Below are 17,407 nucleotides of genomic sequence, written 5' to 3' on the forward strand. Positions count from 1 at the left end.
CTCTCAGCATAACCAACTACTATACCAAACATCCACAAGTACTAATGTTGGATAAGTATAATCTGGGAAAGGGGTGTGTGTGCAGAACGGCAAAAAGTTTAAAGTTGTGGTCTGTAGTGTAGGGTGGTTTTGTTAACAGTAAAGTGTATGCTGTGGATGGGGGGAATAGAGGTTGTGTACTGTTGGGGGGCATAATTTTTCATTTCCTTGCTTCTGTGGATTTGAGTCATGTATTTTATGTGTGTAAGAACCCTAACTGCTTAGCAGTGTTTTGGGTATTTACGTCAAAGCAACTCATTGGATATGTATTTCCTCTTTTATGTCACTTTCAGACCGAGCCAATATCAGAAGCGTTCAGTACTGCTACTGTGTGTCCTAAAAGGAATGAATTTAGTCTGATGCTAGTTCTGAGTGAACAGTTGTTTGTCATGTCTTTTTGTCAGCTCAAGCTCAATGTGACTAAAACAGAGCTCTTAATTACCGCCGCCCCACCCTGCCCAAGTCCTCCTCACTACCTTCTTTCTAAATCACTGGGGACAACACCACCATCCTGTCTGTCACTCAGGCCTGTAACGTGGGGATCATCTTTGACATGGACTTTTTCTAGGCTCTTATGTTCAGGGTATATCTAAATCTTGCCAGTTCTTTCTGCGTAACATCTCTAAGATATGTCCTTTTCTGTCCATCCACACAGCTAAAATTCTTGTCCAGGCTCTCACCATCTATCATCTTGATTACTGCAACATCCTTCTGTGTCATACCAGGGTAGAATCCAGACAGATGAGTAGCTGCGTCACCCTTGTCCTCTAGCCTAGGATGTCCTTTACAAAGCCTTGCTGCTGTAGCCTCCAACCAGGACATCTTACAAACAGCCTGCAGCATATAAATTACTCTCAGCTGTGTCACACTTTGTCTCTTACCAGCCTGGGTTATACTGAAGGGTGACCCCAACGCACTCCCAGACTTAGATTTTCCCCCAGAAGTGTATATCTTGTACTGCCCAGCCCTCTCCTGGACAGTACAAGTTGATATCAAGTCCGTTATAATAGAAATAATGTCTGCACAACTTGCCATGCCAAATGGAGTGTCCCAAACACTTCAGTTTAAACACACTGGATTAGGTAAAACAATAAAACAAGTTTATTAATTACAAAGAGAGAGATTTTTACTCAGTACAAGTAATGAGGCATAAAAGTCAGAAATGGTTACAAGAAAATAAAGTTAAAATGCAACTGGTGCCTAACTTAACAAACTATGTTAAATTCAAAGCAAAGTTTTCTCACCACAGGCAGACAGCAAGTCACAGTCTATAGGGGAAACTCTGCTCTCTGGGTAGGGCCGAACCAAGGGGTGAAAGTAAGGCGGTACGGGCTGGTACGACTTACCAGTAAAAAGTGGCTGCCTGTACCGGCCCATACTACTGACGTTAAAGTGCTGCCATAGCACTTTAACGTCACTGCTCTTTTTGCGCCCCCCTTTGGTGGCCCTGCCAAGTCCCTACTGGCAGGGCCACCGACAGGGAGGGTGCAAAAGGGGCAGTGACGTTACCGCTTTAAGCAGGATCCTTTAAAGCGCTGCTGCGGCAAAAGGACTGTGCATAAAGCAATGCCACGGCAGCGTTTTAAAGTCCCTGCCCCTTTTAATCGCCGCTGGAGCCCCAGGCGGCCTGGCTGAGGGACACTGACACCCAGCCCCACCCCTTCTGCCCAAGGCCCTGACCCTTCCAGGGGGTGGAGTGGGGGGGGGCAACTGCCCCCCCCCCCCCAATACCGGTAAGAGAGAAATTTTACTTTCACCCCTGGCCTAGCCACAAACGGTCTTTAGCCCGCAGCCATCTGGCTGGGACAGACAGCAACAAAACAGTCTGGGGGCAGAGCCACAAACAGTCTTTAGCCTGCAGCTGTCTGGCTGGGGCAAACAGGAATTAACAGTCTGTAAGGGAGCTCTGGGCACGGCAGAGCAGTCTGTGGCTCCACAGCCTTCTGGCTGGGGTGAGCCCACAACAAAGCCCACGCCTTCTGGCCAAAAAGAGGGGGTTTGGCTGCCACCTCTGGGGTGGGGTCAGTGGTAGGAAAACCCAGTCCCACCCTACTCCACCTGGTCCCAGCCCAGGGCCCTTATAGTGGCAATCCTCCCGAAACATGCTGACTCACTCTCAAGCAGCAGAACCGGACTAAAGTCTGGTTCCCCTGGACTACTTCCTACCACAGTTTGGGCGTAGGGCTCCATAGTCCAAAGGTCCTGTGTCCTCTGCCTCTTGTCTGCAGCAGCAGTCAAAAAGTGAACCAAATGTTGGGAATCATTAAGAAAGGGATAGATAATAAGACAGAAAATTTCATATTGCCTCTATATAAATCCATGGTATGCCTGCGTCTTGAATACTGCGTGCTGATGTGGTCGTCCCATCTCAAAAAAGATATATTGGACTTGGAAACGGTTCAGAAAAGGGCAACAAAAATTATTAAGGGTATGGAACAGCTGCCGTATGAGGAGAGATTAATAAGACTGGGACTTTTCATCTTGGAAAGGAGATGACTGAGGGGGGATATGATAGTGTGGAGAAAGTAAATAAGGAAGTATTATTTAATCCTCCTCATAACACGAGAACTAGGGGCCACCAAATGAAATTAATAGGCAGCAGGTTTAAAACAAACAAAAGAAAGTATTTTTTCACAAAATGCACAGTCAACCTGTGGAACTCCTTGCCAGAGGATGTTGTGAAGGCCAAGGCTATAACATCGTTCAAAAAAGAACTAGATAAATTCATGGAGGATAAGTCCATCAGTGGCTATAGCCAGGATAGGCAGGGATGGTGTCCCTGGCCTCTGTTTGCCAGAAGCTGGGAATGGGCGACAGGGGATGGATTACTTGTTCTGTTCATTCCTTCTGGGGCACCTGGCATTGGCCACTGTTGGAAGACAGGCTACTGGGCTAGATGGATCTTTGGTCTTACCCAGTATGGCCGTTCTTATGTCTTCTTGGCCGCTGGCAGTCCCCACAGCTCCTCGGGGCATTCATCTGACAGTTCCTTGGGATACTCATCCATCTCCTCCAACTGCAGGACGTGGCTCCACTTGAGGGCTATTCCGGGATCCTGCAGAGATGTCTATGCCCGGGAAGAGATGTCTGCTTCTTCTCATGGTCCAACCCCAACTGAGCTCCAGGGCTCTGCTTTTATATTTCCTGTCCTGCCCTGGGACTTTCGATGCCAGGAGTGGGGAGGTTTTAGGTCTGCCCACCAGGGGGAGTGTAGTGGTTCCTGGCTCTCTAGTTTGGAGAGAGGCTGCTCCACCTCACTACATCCCCCCTTCATGGAGTTACGGGCTACCCTGTGCTTGGTCTTCCTTTTGCTTCTAATGTATTTGTATAGTGTTTTCTTGTTACTCTTTATGTCTCTAGCTCATTTAATCTCATTTTGTGCCTTGGTCTTTCTAATTTTGTCCCTAAATACTTGTGTTTTATTGTTTATATTCGTCCTCTGTAATTTGACTGAGTTTCCACTTTTTGTAGGGCTATTTTTTGAGTTTCAGATCATTGAAGACCTCCAGGTTAAGTCAGCGTGGTTTCTTGCCATGCTTTCCATCTTTCCTACGCAGTGGGATAGTTTGCTCTTGTGGCCTTAATAATGTCCCTGAAATACTGACAACTCTCTTGAACTGTGTTTCCCATTAAACTTACCTCCCATGGGATCTTACCAACTCCCTGAGTTTGCTAAAGTCTGCCTCCTTGAAAACCATTATCTTTATTGTGCTGTTTTCTCTCCTACCATTCCTTAGAATCATGAACTCTATTATTTCATGATCACTTTTACCCAAGACAGGCATTGGATCCGTCAATAATATGTATTTCATGGCAAGGAAAGATTGATAAGCGAGTCTAAAATAGTCAAAATCATGCTAACTCTGGACAGCTGGGGCCTGATCTATACTACAGAGTTAAGTCGACGTAAGCTGCCTTAGGTCAACCAAACTCTGTAAGCGTCTACACTAAAATGAAGCTCCCACCGATGTAACTCGCCCACTACACTGAGTTAATAACTGCACCTATGCGAGAGGCATAGTGCTTAGGTCAATGTAGTTACGTCAGTGCAGTATCAGTGTAGACACTGCGTTGCTTACATTGACTGTTCCTGCCTTTCAAAAGCCATCCCACAGTGCCCTACACCGATAGTTAAATTGGTGTGAGCACTCCTGGTGAGGATGCACACTGCCAACCCAAGGAAGGTAGTGTGGACAGGCAAAAGAGATTTAATTACTGTGGTGGCTGTATGTCAACGTAACTTAAGTCAATTTAATTGTGTAATGTAGGCTTGCCCTACTATAGAAACTCGATACATCCAGCATGAAGGTGTGTTCTCACGTCTGTAGCCAAGAACAGTGGATCTGTATCTCAAAAGGCAATCCCCTTGACTGGTGAGGAGTGTGGGAGGGAGGTGGAGATCAGGAATGATCTGTGAAATTATGGACTTGGAGACAGGAGGATGTGGGAGGGAAGCTCTTAGGTGATATGTTCTTGTATGGGGGGTGAAAAGATACTCATTTGCCTCCAGACAGTACTCTTGATTAAACACTCCTTTGTGGAAATATTGAGGTGACCTCACTCTGATGTGATGATAAATTCTAACACCTAGGAATTGATAAACCGTTTGGGTGAGGGATAGAGTGGGAGTTCTCTGAGCTGCAGGGAGAAGCAGTCAGGTGCTTCCAGGAAGTGGTCAGAGAGGTATTTGTTTGCTGGGGATGAACATTTTTCTTTTTTCGTTTAATAAGAAAGCCTACCTCACTGGGCTTTGCAAAATATTCAGATGCCATGTGTAATGAAAACCATTCATTTTGTTTTACTGACATTTTTTTCTTTTTAATAAACATGTTTTTAAGAAGAGTGCCATTGTTTGGTAACTTTTGTGCAGACTTCCCCCAAAAGGAGAGCTTATAGACCAAGGAGGAGACATGAGATGGCAGGGGTGAGGGTGACAATCAGATTGATCTGTATTTCTCCAATTAAGCAACATTGTGAATTATTCAGATGAACAAATATTTACTCTAGTAATCAAATATAGATGACAAAAGTTCATTTAAAAACAAAAATCTTTCTTTCCACATAAAGGTTTTGCTAGCCATTCAAGTTCACATCCAGAAGTGAAATAATTGTTGCTAACAATGATTTTTAAGGCCCAAAAAGCACATGACTTGCTCATAAGATGCAAGAGGCTTCATTTTGTTTGTTGGTTCTTCTGTGAGTTCTAGTGATCAATCATTACTACACCACTTCTGTTTCTCTCTTTCTAAAGCTGTCCATCATGGTTCTAACTGGGTTGGATTCGTTCGCTAGGTCTTTCATGGTTTTATTTTTCACACAGCAGCAACAGTCAAGCAACTCGTAAAGGAAAGCCAACGCCACCAGAGAAACTACAGTAAAGATAAATATAACCAGAATAATAAAGCAGGCAGTGTTCCAGTTATCATGGAAAGGGTAAATCTTTTGCACTTGAAAACCAAGGTATTGGTAAAGGGACGTAGTCTCGTTCCAGTAACTGGTGTTGAAGGTTGCCATGCTTGGAGAGTCCTCTTATTGTGCTCACTGCAGCAGATCTATAGGTTAAAACAAACAGAGAAACAAAGGTGACGTTTTTAACTTCTAAAATGTCAGTTTTTTCTTTTACCAACTAAGTTGGAACTTGAATTATTTTCCCTAGTTGGAAGAGTTTACTTTCAGAATGACAGCTAATTTCCTGTGGCAAGCAGTGAATAGTTTCTGAACTGGGGAGCTTTGGACATATACATACTCTTTGAAGTGAAGCTGCATTAATCTGGCTCTTTATTTTGCTTTGAGTCAAAAATATATTGGCTCAAAATGCACAGCTTGACTGTGTGATGACTTTTTGAAATATATTTTATTGCAAAACTAATACATTGCAACATGTATCAATAAAGTTAAGGAGCATCTCTCACTTATTCCAAAGATAATGCAAAGAAGCAATCTTACAGAGATTATTTCCATCTGCATGGGATGATTTTAGAAACATGGTCTATTTGTTACTCTTAAATGTTTTAGTTTTTTAATGGTTTGAAAACCCTCTCTGCACATGTGACATTTCTAGCAAAACAAGGGACCCATGTGCTGTTACTGGATGTGTGGATCCTAATGACTGGAATGATTAACATTTGGCATTCTTCTACTTCTTCCTTTGTTTACAGTTCCATTTATCAGAATGGTCTGGGAGCCATCTGATTCCTTTGGGTAACTGCACGTTTGGATAAATGGAGGTGCTATGTTAAGCTGCAGGATTTCTGGGTAGGATGAGGAAAGGAGGGAGGCAGAGAGGAGGGTGGAAGAGAGAGAAAGAGGGAGAGGGGCAGTAGTTGCAGGAGACAGGAGCCTTGTTAGTGCTGCTTTAGTGCTTCCCAGCACCCTCAGCTGGCCGTTCCCCTTGGTATTTGTATTGGTGCCTGCAGAGCCCAGGGCTGTCGGCGCTGGGAAGCATTCAAGCAGCACCTCTCCCGTCTTCTTTCCTCCCCCTTTTCTCTCTTCCACCCACCTCTTTGCCTCCCTTCATTTCCCTCCCTCCTTTCCTCATACTGTTCGGAAATCCTTCTACATCACAGTTCCCACAGCCTTAATGTTAGTTAATCAGTTGGTATGTAACCAACAGGGCTACGTGGGGGACACAGTTTCCTTTTGGATAACTAGGCTGTCTGGATCATTTGAATTTGGTTAAGTGGAATTACAGTACATTTAGAAATTGTAACTGTCTTGGAGAATGAGTTTCCAGAAACCAGCTGCTCTCCTGGTTTATAATACAATTTCCTTATCTCATCTGTAAGCGCTGTTATCGTCTTTCGGTTAACTTGCAAGCTTCCTAACACATTAAGGACCAAATTCTCATAGTGTTCAGCACCCAGGAGCTCAGTGGCACTGTGACCATGTGTGTTAGGTTACAACACCTGGAATGTGGAGCTAGGCCTGGCACTGCAGGACTGTAGCTGCTCCCACCAGGTGGGTGCGTGGTGGGCTCACTCTCCACCCTATCACCAATGACCCATCACGTCCTTTCCCCCAGGTGCAAAACCTGGCCCTGCGATTGCTTGGCATTGGTCTAACTGCTTTCGTTGGTTTAGAGAGGCAGCAGGATTTGGATATGTGAACTTCTGGAACTGAGCCTAGAGCAACATTGTATTGAAGGACTGACTGCCGACTGAATTAAAATGGGAAAGGGAGCCCCTTGAGGCTTGGTGTTTTCTTAAAATGGGGGGCTACCTCTTCCAGCACCTCTGAGGGTAGAATGGGAGCGGGCTCAGTTGAGAGAGATGATGCGATGGGGCAGGGAGAGGAGGAGAGAGATTAAAGCACAGTTTTTACTCTGCTCTCATCTCTCACCTTAGAATATGAAAGACAAATGTACTTGTCTTAAGTCCTACATGCAGAGGAGCAGGCTAAGGGCTGCTTTAGATATCTTTAAGATGAATTGAAATATATGTATTTTAAATACCCAAAAAAACTATTTAAAAACTTCAGTTATTAACATGATATGCTACCTTTACAGTTCAACAAATATTTGTAAAAGTGAGTTGAAAAGTTCTGGTTCTGCTCATGCACAAGTTAATTATATCAATCACTTCTAGAGTAGGGAAGAATGTGCATTTTTCCTTTTTAAAAAGAGCATTTATTACCTTTAACTCTGAATTTCCTGGCTTCTGAACAGTTTTAAACATCAGTCTTAATATAGTATTGTAGTTTTTGCATAGTATAGAGGACCGGGAGTGACTCCATAGTTAAGGGCTTGTCTACACAGGGACATCCAGGAAAATTAATCTGAATTAACTAGAGGTATGAATTTGAAGTGGATTAGTTAAACTGCATTAAACCCTCGAGCGAACACCCTCATTCAAAATTAAAGTGGCTTTAATTCTCTTTAAACTAATACGCACAACGGCGCCAAATTAAAATCTCACAGGCAACCTTCATTCTGGTATTTTATAACTCTTGAGAGCATGACTGCAGCCTTAAAGTTTTCTTAGTTTATATTTTTGTATGTAAATTAATACGTAAATGTTGCTCCACGAACTTGGTACAGGAAGACTGAAGGTTAGGTAAGAAAGGCTAGAAGTCTCTTGCATGTTATACTCATGCAGGAGGGGTATGATGTAACATTAATTAAAATCAGAGCTATATAGCTAATTAATGAAAGATGCTCAGTTTGTAAAAAATGTATGTTTTATACTGTGTATAATTACACTGGACATGAGGCAACTTTGTTCACTTAAAAGTTGAAATTCCTTACAAAAATCTTAAAGTGAATTTTGTGTTGTAGATAAAACAATGAATAAAGGCGTAGGCTATTAAGAAGTCTATCTGGTTACCTTTTATTTAACTTAATCAAAATGCAACACGACCAGAAAATACTAATTGTAAAGAAAGCATCAATGTTTTGTTTACAAAGTTGAAAACCAAAATATATGGATAATTGAAAGGAAAAATGATAAAGCCCAAATTTCATATTGCTACCTATTTTAAACAGTTTGTCTATGAATTTACCAATAATAAAATTGGGCCATTTTTAACATAAAACAGGAAACAGCCAGGATGCAGTTAACTTAGCTTAAGTTGTATTACATTTCATTGCTGTTGCTTATATACTGTTCATCATGTTGTTTGTGTGCTTCTGTTTGGCTGAATAAAAACCAAAATGAAATTGTGGCATTGATGAGGCCCTATCTCAGAGCTTGCCTGTCAGGATGAGTGCATCCACAGAAAATTAGTTTTGGGAACTGTGGTAATTTATTGAATTCCTTTTTAAACTCATAGCTAAGGATAAAGAAATGGAATATATACAAGTATGAATAAAGGTTTTAATGTGGGAATTTGCTGTTGCCTTTTTATAATTGAAATAATTATTTAGATGAAGATTTCTTTGGAAAATTATTTTAAAGAAAACTTAGGTAAAATAAGCCTTCAAAATGCTGTTTCATCTTTCCTTTTTTATTTTCTTTTTTTGGAGGGTGGGTGGCGTGGACAATAAATTTCAGTGGTAATTTTAGCTAATGATGCCAGATTGGGATCCACAGAGGCTGAAGAGCACTATTCACAGAATGCCTCTCATAGCATCCTCAAAAGGCCAATCCTGCATCGCGACCAGTGCCCCAGCTCCCACTGAAGTTGGGGGGTGTGCCTTGCAGAATCAGGCCCAGTGTATTGGAACTTTGATTGAGGGGTTATATTTAAATTGGGATTGAGGAAATATTGCATTTCCTCTCCTCATTTTATCCCCTCTCCTCTCCTTTCCTTCCTTTGCTCTTTCTTTCACTTATTGTTGAAATTCTCCTATGGGATAATCCTGCACAGGAAGACTGTATCACTGTAACTCAGCTGTCCCTAGTACTTTCCAAACATCAATGTGAAATGAATGCACTACTTGTCAGTTTCACTCTGTTGCTTATGGAGTCATTCCAGGAAGCATAGTATCCTCTGTGATGAGGCAAATGTCTCTTCTCCTAGTCCTCCCACAAGCTAGAAGGTGCCCTTAGTAGAAGTAGAGCACAAGAGGAGGGAAATGAGTGGCTTGACAGTTGAGGGACAGAACCCCCCTCTGCTCTGAAGTATGGAAGTGGTACAGACTCATTCTCTAATATCCTTTAATAGGTCTGTTTTGTTGTAGTCTGTAAAGGAAACCTGGGTGTGGGATTCAGTCTCACAGTATGTACATTTTTGGGTAAGCAGTGCCCAGGGGTTTAAGGTTCTGTTATTTTAACAACTTTCATATTTTTAGTTTGAGAGAATGGAGGAAACAGCATGTAGTCTGTCAACTGGGAGATTAAAATAAGCTATAATTTAAGGTCCTACTTCTTTCGCAATATTGCATATTCCACAATATTAGGCTTCTACCGCAATTTTGTTTTAAATAAGCTTCCTTTGTACAATTTTGCATACATTTTGAGGTTTGCAACACACACTCCCCCTCCCACCTCCCCCTTAGTATATTAAATGATCTTGAAGAGTTCAGAGCTGTAACTGGGGGTGTGTGTGTGTGTGTGTAAGTGAGGCAGCCGCCCAGGGTGCAAAGCTGTGGGGGAAGAGGGGCAGAAAAATTGGAGGGAGGGAAACGGTAGGGGGTAGAGCTGGTAGGGGGTAAGGGGCATGGGACTGCTACCCTCACTTCTGCACTGCTGCTGGCGGTGGCGCGGCCTTCAGAGCTGGGCGGCCCGAGAACAATGGCTGCTGACCGGGTCCCAGCTCTGACGGCAGCACCGCCACCAGCAACAGCACAGAAGTGAGGCTGACAATACCATGCTTTCTGCCAGGCTGTACCCTCGATGCTTTTTTACTCATTTTTCTGCCCCATTTTTCCAGGCCTAACCTCCCCAGCTTTGTGCCATGGGCAGCTGCCCCACCCTCCCCACCCTGGTTACGGCCTTGTAGTTGCACCAAATTGTCTGGTTATAAAATATATATATAAAAATAGAAGCTGAGTTGTGGACAAGACATGGAGAATTGTGGAAAAATAATAATTGCAGTGATTTGGAAAAGCCACAACAGACTTGTTTGTTTAAGAAAAATTTGCTGGAACAATATAAATGCTCAACTATTATGCTATGCCTGTGATTTTTATGTGTGTGTGTATATATATATCTATCTCACAGGCATAGCATAATAGTTGAGTGTTTATATTGTTCCAGAAAATTTTTCTTAAACAAATAGGTCTGCTGTGGCTTTTCCAAATTACTGCAATTAATAAAGGTCATTATTATTTTTCCACAATTCTCCATGTCTTGTCCACAACTCAGCTGCTATTATCTGAAGATCATCCCATGATTTGGGTAGTGTCTTAGCTATAATTGATTTTTAAACTCTAATAACGTGAGTTGTAAGACAATATTTTTAACCCCTTTGATATCTGATAGCTAGTGATTTAGTTATATGATATGCCAATTGATGTTTTGAAGATAGTGCTTAGCACTTCTTAAATCAGGGGTGGGCAAACTTTTTGGCCTGAGAGCCACATCTGGGTATGGAAATTGTATGGCTGGCCATGAATGCTCACGAAATTGGGGGTTGGGGAGGGGGAAGGGATCTGGCTGGTGGTGCGGGCTCTGGTGTGGGGCCAGAAATGAGGAGTTCAGGAGAGGGCTGGGGCAGGAGTACCAGTGCAGGGGGGTGAGGGCTCTGGCTGGGGGTGCGGGCTCTGGGGTGCAGGAGGGTGGGACCAAGGGGTTTGGAGGGTGGGAGGGAGATCAGGATTGGGGCGCGGGAGGTGGTCTGGGTGGTGCTTACCTCAAGCAGCTCCCGGAAGCAATGGCATGTCCCCCATCTGGCTCCTATGCGGAGGCATGGCCAGGCAGCTCTGTGAGCTTCCCCATCTGCAGGTGCTGCCCCTGAAGCTCCCATTGGCCCCGTTTGCTGGCCAATGGGGACTGCAGGGGCGGCGCTTGGGGCGGAGGCAGCGTGCAGAGCCCCCTGGCTGCCCATACATGTAGGAGCTGGAGAGGGGATGTGCTGCTGCTTCCGGGAGCTGTGCAGAGCAAGCCTCCAATCCCGCTCCCCGTCAGGAATTCGAGGGCCGGATTAAAATGTCTGAAGGGACATATGCAGCCCCTGGGCCTTAGTTTGCCCACCCCTGTGTTAAATGGTGGCTAGGAAAATTAACTTCCTCCATTGAAGAGAGAATTTCAGATAATTCTATTTTATAAACCAAGTTGGGGCAGGGGTCCAGTTACTAGCTGTAGGCTGATTTTGATAATATTCTAGAAGTGTTGGCTCTCTACTAGTGACTGTAATCCCCCAGACTTGACTAAAGCCAAGACAGCTGTTGAGTCATCTACCAAAACTGTTGTAATTGTGAAATACAAGACTAAAGATTTCATTGCTAATCCATCAAAATTAACTGCAGCACTGATAAAGTAAGAAAAGGCACATCTTTGAAAACTATCGGAGAAACTCGGGTTCGACACAGTTGCATTTTAATTCTAATTGCAGTAGGAATATTTAAAATTTACACTGAGCCAGTCTGATTAGTATGCATTACAGGTATTGTGCGTGAACAAAATCTAGTAGTGGTTAAATATTTAATGTAGTTCTATAATACGTTTTAATTTAAAAATCATTCTTTGGATGCTGTGATAATGTAAGTTTACTCAGAATTGTATTCAGAGGAGCAGTGGCAAAATGACTCATTTTAATGCAGTGCTGAGGAAGTCTCAAATAAGAAACAACTGACAAACATTTTGGGATAATGGTATCTAGAAATCTCTCATGGATTCTAACCTGTCTGTCTGCATCATGCAGATGGATTAACACTCTTATATTTACTCCAGGAATATTTTAAGTGATAAGGTTGATTTTCGTGCTAGTCTAACAAACCAATTCTTTAGAACACATTTTTAGCCTAGCAGCATACAATTTCATTCTTAAGCAATTTAGTGATTGCTTTATTGTTTATATTTGAAAAATACACCCTCTAACAATTTTGTTTTTTCTTTGTTACAGAATTAGTTTGTTTTTTTTAATAAAAAGATTTGTATTAGCATCTATTTTAAAACAGTCAGAATCAACTAAATGGAACGTGAGGCTGCAAGAAATGAGCTACTAGCTAGTAAACATCAAATACATTTTGTTTACTGCGCATTGGCTTGGGTGTGTTGGGTTTCTTATAAGATGGAGTGGTCATCAATTTTCCATTAATGTACAGATGGTAATAGTGCTTGTCTGATAGTAGCAGATTAAGGATTGTAGCAGAGTAAAATCCTGCTTAACACAAAGAAAATTCACGCTGGCTTTTATAGGAGAAAGGCTTTATATAGACTTCTTTTCTAAGCTAAAGATATATTTTCTTTCAATAATCAATATAAATGTAAGACAATTTTAAAAAATGGTACAGACCTACCTCTTGTCTGAAAAGATGCTGAAAGAGCGCTGGTCTGCTCTATTTTTTTTAGTGCAGGCTATGGCACAGCTAAAATGGAGCTTTGCTACTATTGGCCAGAGCATAATGCTGCTGACAACTTCCTTTATGCTCATTTGCATCAAACCCACTACCTCAGGAGTAAATCATTCATAAATTTAAATTGTTTTGTGTAGGATGATCAACCTGCTCACCCCGTATCTTACTCGTTTACAATGTGATCTTATTAACAGTGAGGTGTGTTAGTGATACAGTGGTTGTTATTGACATGCTTTAGCTTTGAGCTGGAAGACAGTGAGTCAGAGCATGACATTTGAAATGTTAATACCTGCAGATTTCTGTTTCTATTCAGCATTATATTATTTACAGTAAACTGTAAATGTGCCTCAGTCCGATAGATTAAACAGGTTAATAGGAAACAACATTGCTGCCTTTGATTTAATTCTTGAACAGAGTCATTGCATAATGTGTTTTTTTAACCATAAATCATCAGTTGTGGAGATAGAGGTGCTGTCTAATTTTGTTTTACTGATCTCTTAGGTCTGTAACCATTAAGATTTTTTTCTTGGGTAAATTTCCTTCATAGAGAGGATTTAAAAAAAAAATTTAGTGATACAAAATAAAGGCGACTTGCTTTTGTTTCTTTTTTTTCCAACTTCTCAAATGAAGTTTCGGGAGAGGGTCTATTCTGTTATACCTGGATTTATACTGTATAAGCTCTATGATATAATAAATAATATATAAAACAGTTATTTAATTAGTCGTGTGTGTTACATTTTCTGTTACTTCAGTTTTCTCTTTTGGTCCATGTCCTTCTGCTTAATCTGCAGTGAAGTCATAATCTTGAAGCTATGATATGACAATCTGTTTCTGAATTTTTGAAATAGTATTCATTTTTAGGGTATTATGCTTTTTCTAGACCTTAGCAAAGCTCCTGTTTTCAGTGTAAGTCTCTAGAATAATTAGCAAATGGGTCAAGGAAATGATATATGAAAAACAAAAAAAAGTAAACACTTTTTTTTTTAAAACTGACCATTTTGAAAGTTTGTTTCACAATCTTTTTATAAAGTGACTTGCAAATAAAATTAGTACATAACTGGCAGTGTGCCAAATGCTTCCTGCCTCTTCAGAAAGGCCAAGATGGATAGTGTGGGTGTATTAGCAGACTGAGTTTTGAAACTTAATTTACAGTTCCCTTTAAAGGAGCAAGGGCATGCTAAATTTAAATACAGTGAATATAACACATTTTCTCTGAGTCTGCCACTTCTGTGATAACCCACTTTCTGAGTCTGCTACCTACTTACTGTGAATGATTGGTCCTTAGCAAAAGTCTCAAATACATTTCCTAGAATACAATAGTGTGTTAGACTGGATCCACAGAATATGTCAATGCTAGTTGTACTCTGTTGTGGTACCTTAAGTAGGGGGTAAAATAAAAAACCTGACCAAGACTTTCAAAATAACTGTTGATTTTTGGATGCCTTAACTTTTGGATACCCAACTTGAAACATTGCTTTTCAGTGGGTGGATGCTGAGAACTGGGTTCAGATTGACTTTAATAAGAAAATAAGTTTCCATTTGCTGCTTATGGGAAAATGTGTTTTGCAAATTGTTAATGTGTGCTATGGCTTATAAGAAAGTATCCACCAACAATAGAATTCCCAGTTGGAAACCAAACTCTCAGAAATGGTATTAGAGACACGTAGGCCTTGTCTGTGCTACTAATTTTCCTAATGGCCATTCCTATGCTTCATTTGTGCAATCATCAGTCAAAGCATTGGTGGAAACAGGGCAGCAGCATTTTTAACAGTGTGTTGTCTAACCCTGCTTGGAGCACTTAAAGACTTATTTTTGAGTTTGGGAAGGGCTCTGCTGGAGTGAATTAAGGACTGTTATAAAGCAGTAGGTTACAGATGGAGCTGAGGTGAATCTCCCTTTCTGAAGTGCCCTGTGTTTAGAGAATCGGTTTATTAATTTATATTTTGTCAAACAAAGATTGTGTTAAAAATCACTTAAGGTTGCTTAAGTGCATATACCAGCAACCAGCCGGAAGAAAGACTGGAAATTGCTATTTAAGTTCTCATATACCTGTTGCGACCTATAACTATAAGTTTGCCTTTTCTACATTCTCATCCACACCACAGGTGACTTTTCCTTCCATGCAAAATGTGTAGTGTTTAACTCTAGCCATGTGAAGTGTTTAGAAATGGTTATTGACTAGTTATTTAAAATATTAAATTGGTGAGTGTTAACTTGGAATCTTTATATCAAGATTAGATGGCGTTCTAAAAGATGTGCTATGGTTCAACCTGTTAATATTCAGGAATCACAGGGTGAAATTCTCTGGCCTGTGTTATGCGGGAAGTCAGGTTTGGTTGACATAGTGGTTCTTTCTAGCCTTAAAATCCATGAATTTATGGGATAGTGTGTATGGAGAGACTTTTACTTGATTTTTTTGCATGTGTTGGTTGGATGATGAATTTTTAAGTAGAAATAGTTTTAGTTTGTTTATCTTCTGGGGACTGTGGCAAATGGCTGACGCTATTGTGGTGGGTCCTGCACTTTTTCTTGGTGTGGTGGGTAAGGGTGCTGCCCCTTACCCCTATTCTTGGGTGTTGTGGGCTCCGCTAGTGCCCCAGTGGGGGAGAGAGAGAGGAGCGGGGAAGGGACCCAGATCTGCTCTCCTACTCCGGGTCCCAGCCCCTTCAGCTTTGCGGGCTGCTTACCCTCTCTCCCCTTGGGTAGGGTTTCCCTCAGTCCTTTTTGCCGGTGGGGTCCCTAAGTCCTTTGCTCTGCTTGGGCAGGGTTTCCCTTCCCCTGGTCCTCTGGCTAAAAGCAATACTCCTCCAAACTCTAGTCAGCTCTCCTTCCATCTCTCTGTCTGACTGAAGCAGGGTTTTTTAATTAGGTCTTGGGTGGGGCCTTAATTGGCTCTGGGTGCTCCAATTACCCTGAAGTAACCTTTCCCTAGTCCACAAGGAATAAGGCCGTGGTCATCCTAGGGCTTATATACCTCCCAGCACCCAATAAGACCACTCTGCTGCAGTGGTCCAGGACCTGGGCAACCTGGTGTGGGTGGAGCCCTGCCAAGCTGTGTACTCGGTGTCCGCCTCCGCCCAGGTCAACTGGGTCAAGAGCTCTGGCCTGATGGTCAGAGCGCCCTCCCACCCGCGCTTCAGGCCATTCAGTGGGGCACGGATCCATTGCTCTATCTCGGCTTTTATCTTTCTGCCACGCATCCTTCTCTGCTGGAGAACTGGCACAATTTGGAGGGCAGGGTGGTTGAGCAGTTGCAGAGGTGGGCAGGACTGCTCCGGTGCCTCTGCCTTCGGGGGAGGGCATTGGTGCTCAATCAGCTAGTCCTGTCCATGCTCTGGCACTGGCTCAACACCCTGTGCCCAGCCCCGGGGTTCCTGGCTTGGCTCCAGAAGCTGGTTCTGGAGTTCGTTTGGCCAGGACTGCACTGGATCTCTGCGTGGTTTCTGCATCTTCCCCTGGAGGAGGGAGGACAGGGCCTGGTGTGCCTGTGCACTCAGGTCCATGTCTTCCGCCTCCAGGCCATGCAGAGACTCCTTTGTGGTGCAGGTAGCTTGGCGTGGAGCACTCTGGTGCACACCTTCTTCCGCTTCCTCTGAGGGCTCCGATATGACCAGCAGCTCTTTTATCTCCATCCAAGAGGTCTTCCGCAAGACCTCTCCGAGCTGCCAGTCTTCTACCAGGACTTCCCTCCTCCGACCAGGTCCGTGGCGGCCACCGAGGGGGCAGATCTCCTTGCAGAGCCCCTGCTACACCATCTTCGTCTTCATGTGCAAGTGGCGAAGTTGCCCTTGGTGCGCCAGAGGTTGGTCCTGTTGGAACTTACCAAGATCGGAGACCTCCTGGACTGCAACCGAGGGGACTGGGTGGATCCCTATGCGCTTGGCTGGCTCTTGGGGCTCTCTGCCTTTGGTACCCCCCGGCACGTACTTCGGGAGGTGGAGGCAGCCTTATTGCCCATTTGTTGGTTTTTCCTCGAGCGGGTCCTGCGAGAGGGTATCGCCCGCCCACCCCTCACCCCAGGCCCTCTGGATCTCTTCATCGGGCCCCTACCCCGTGAGCTCTCTCGGCCCCCATGCCTTTGTACCCCAAGCCGGCTGTGCGATTTGCATCCGGTTCACTTCTGAACCGCGCCACAGGACCATCTCTACACGGTCGTGCTCCACACTCTTCATTTCCCCACCCTCGTGTCCCACCCCGACACCAAGTGGCGGGACCTTCTACCAGCTGCAGAGGGTGAGGGACCGTGGTGGTCCAGCCTGTACTCCATCCTGGTTCCACAGCCCGCCGGGGACATTAATTGGTGGCTCCTTCATGGAGCCGTGAACACAGGTGTGTACCTGGCATGGTTCAACCCTCTTTCCGACACCTGCCCTTTTTGCGGTGTGAGGGAGACCCTGTCGCATGTCTATCTGCAGTGCGCCATGTTGCAGCCCCTTGCGGCTCCTCCGGAACCTCTTGTTGAGGTTCTGGCTA

At 43.4% G+C, this 17,407-nt stretch overlaps 2 protein-coding genes across 4 annotated transcripts in view; one reads left to right on the plus strand and one right to left on the minus strand.

The window, feature by feature from the left end:
- The window catches only part of GTF2E2 (general transcription factor IIE subunit 2), a 61,795-nt gene that overhangs the window by 13,053 nt on the left and 31,335 nt on the right, over positions 1-17,407 (plus strand). The gene's annotated exons all lie outside the window — the stretch shown is intronic.
- SMIM18 (small integral membrane protein 18) lies at positions 1,760-12,936 on the minus strand. 2 transcript variants are annotated; one of them, XM_073340317.2, is made up of 2 exons: positions 12,878-12,936; positions 1,760-5,591 (listed from the first exon to the last, which is right to left on the minus strand). In XM_073340317.2, the coding sequence occupies exon 2, from the start codon at positions 5,551-5,553 to the stop codon at positions 5,260-5,262; it is 294 nt and encodes a 97-aa protein (XP_073196418.2). In that variant the 5' UTR covers positions 5,554-5,591; positions 12,878-12,936; the 3' UTR covers positions 1,760-5,259. The 2 variants fall into 2 exon arrangements, with proteins under 2 accessions (XP_073196418.2, XP_073196419.2); XM_073340318.2 differs by having other exon boundaries at positions 12,874-12,936.

Source organism: Lepidochelys kempii, chromosome 4 (assembly GCF_965140285.1).
Source record: "Lepidochelys kempii isolate rLepKem1 chromosome 4, rLepKem1.hap1, whole genome shotgun sequence".
Taxonomy (NCBI): Eukaryota; Metazoa; Chordata; order Testudines; family Cheloniidae; genus Lepidochelys; species Lepidochelys kempii.

What these genes read in the sequence shown, in the direction of transcription:
- SMIM18 (XM_073340317.2), bottom strand. Translation starts at nt 5,553, where the DNA reads ATGGCAACCTTCAACACCAGTTACTGGAACGAGACTACGTCCCTTTAC.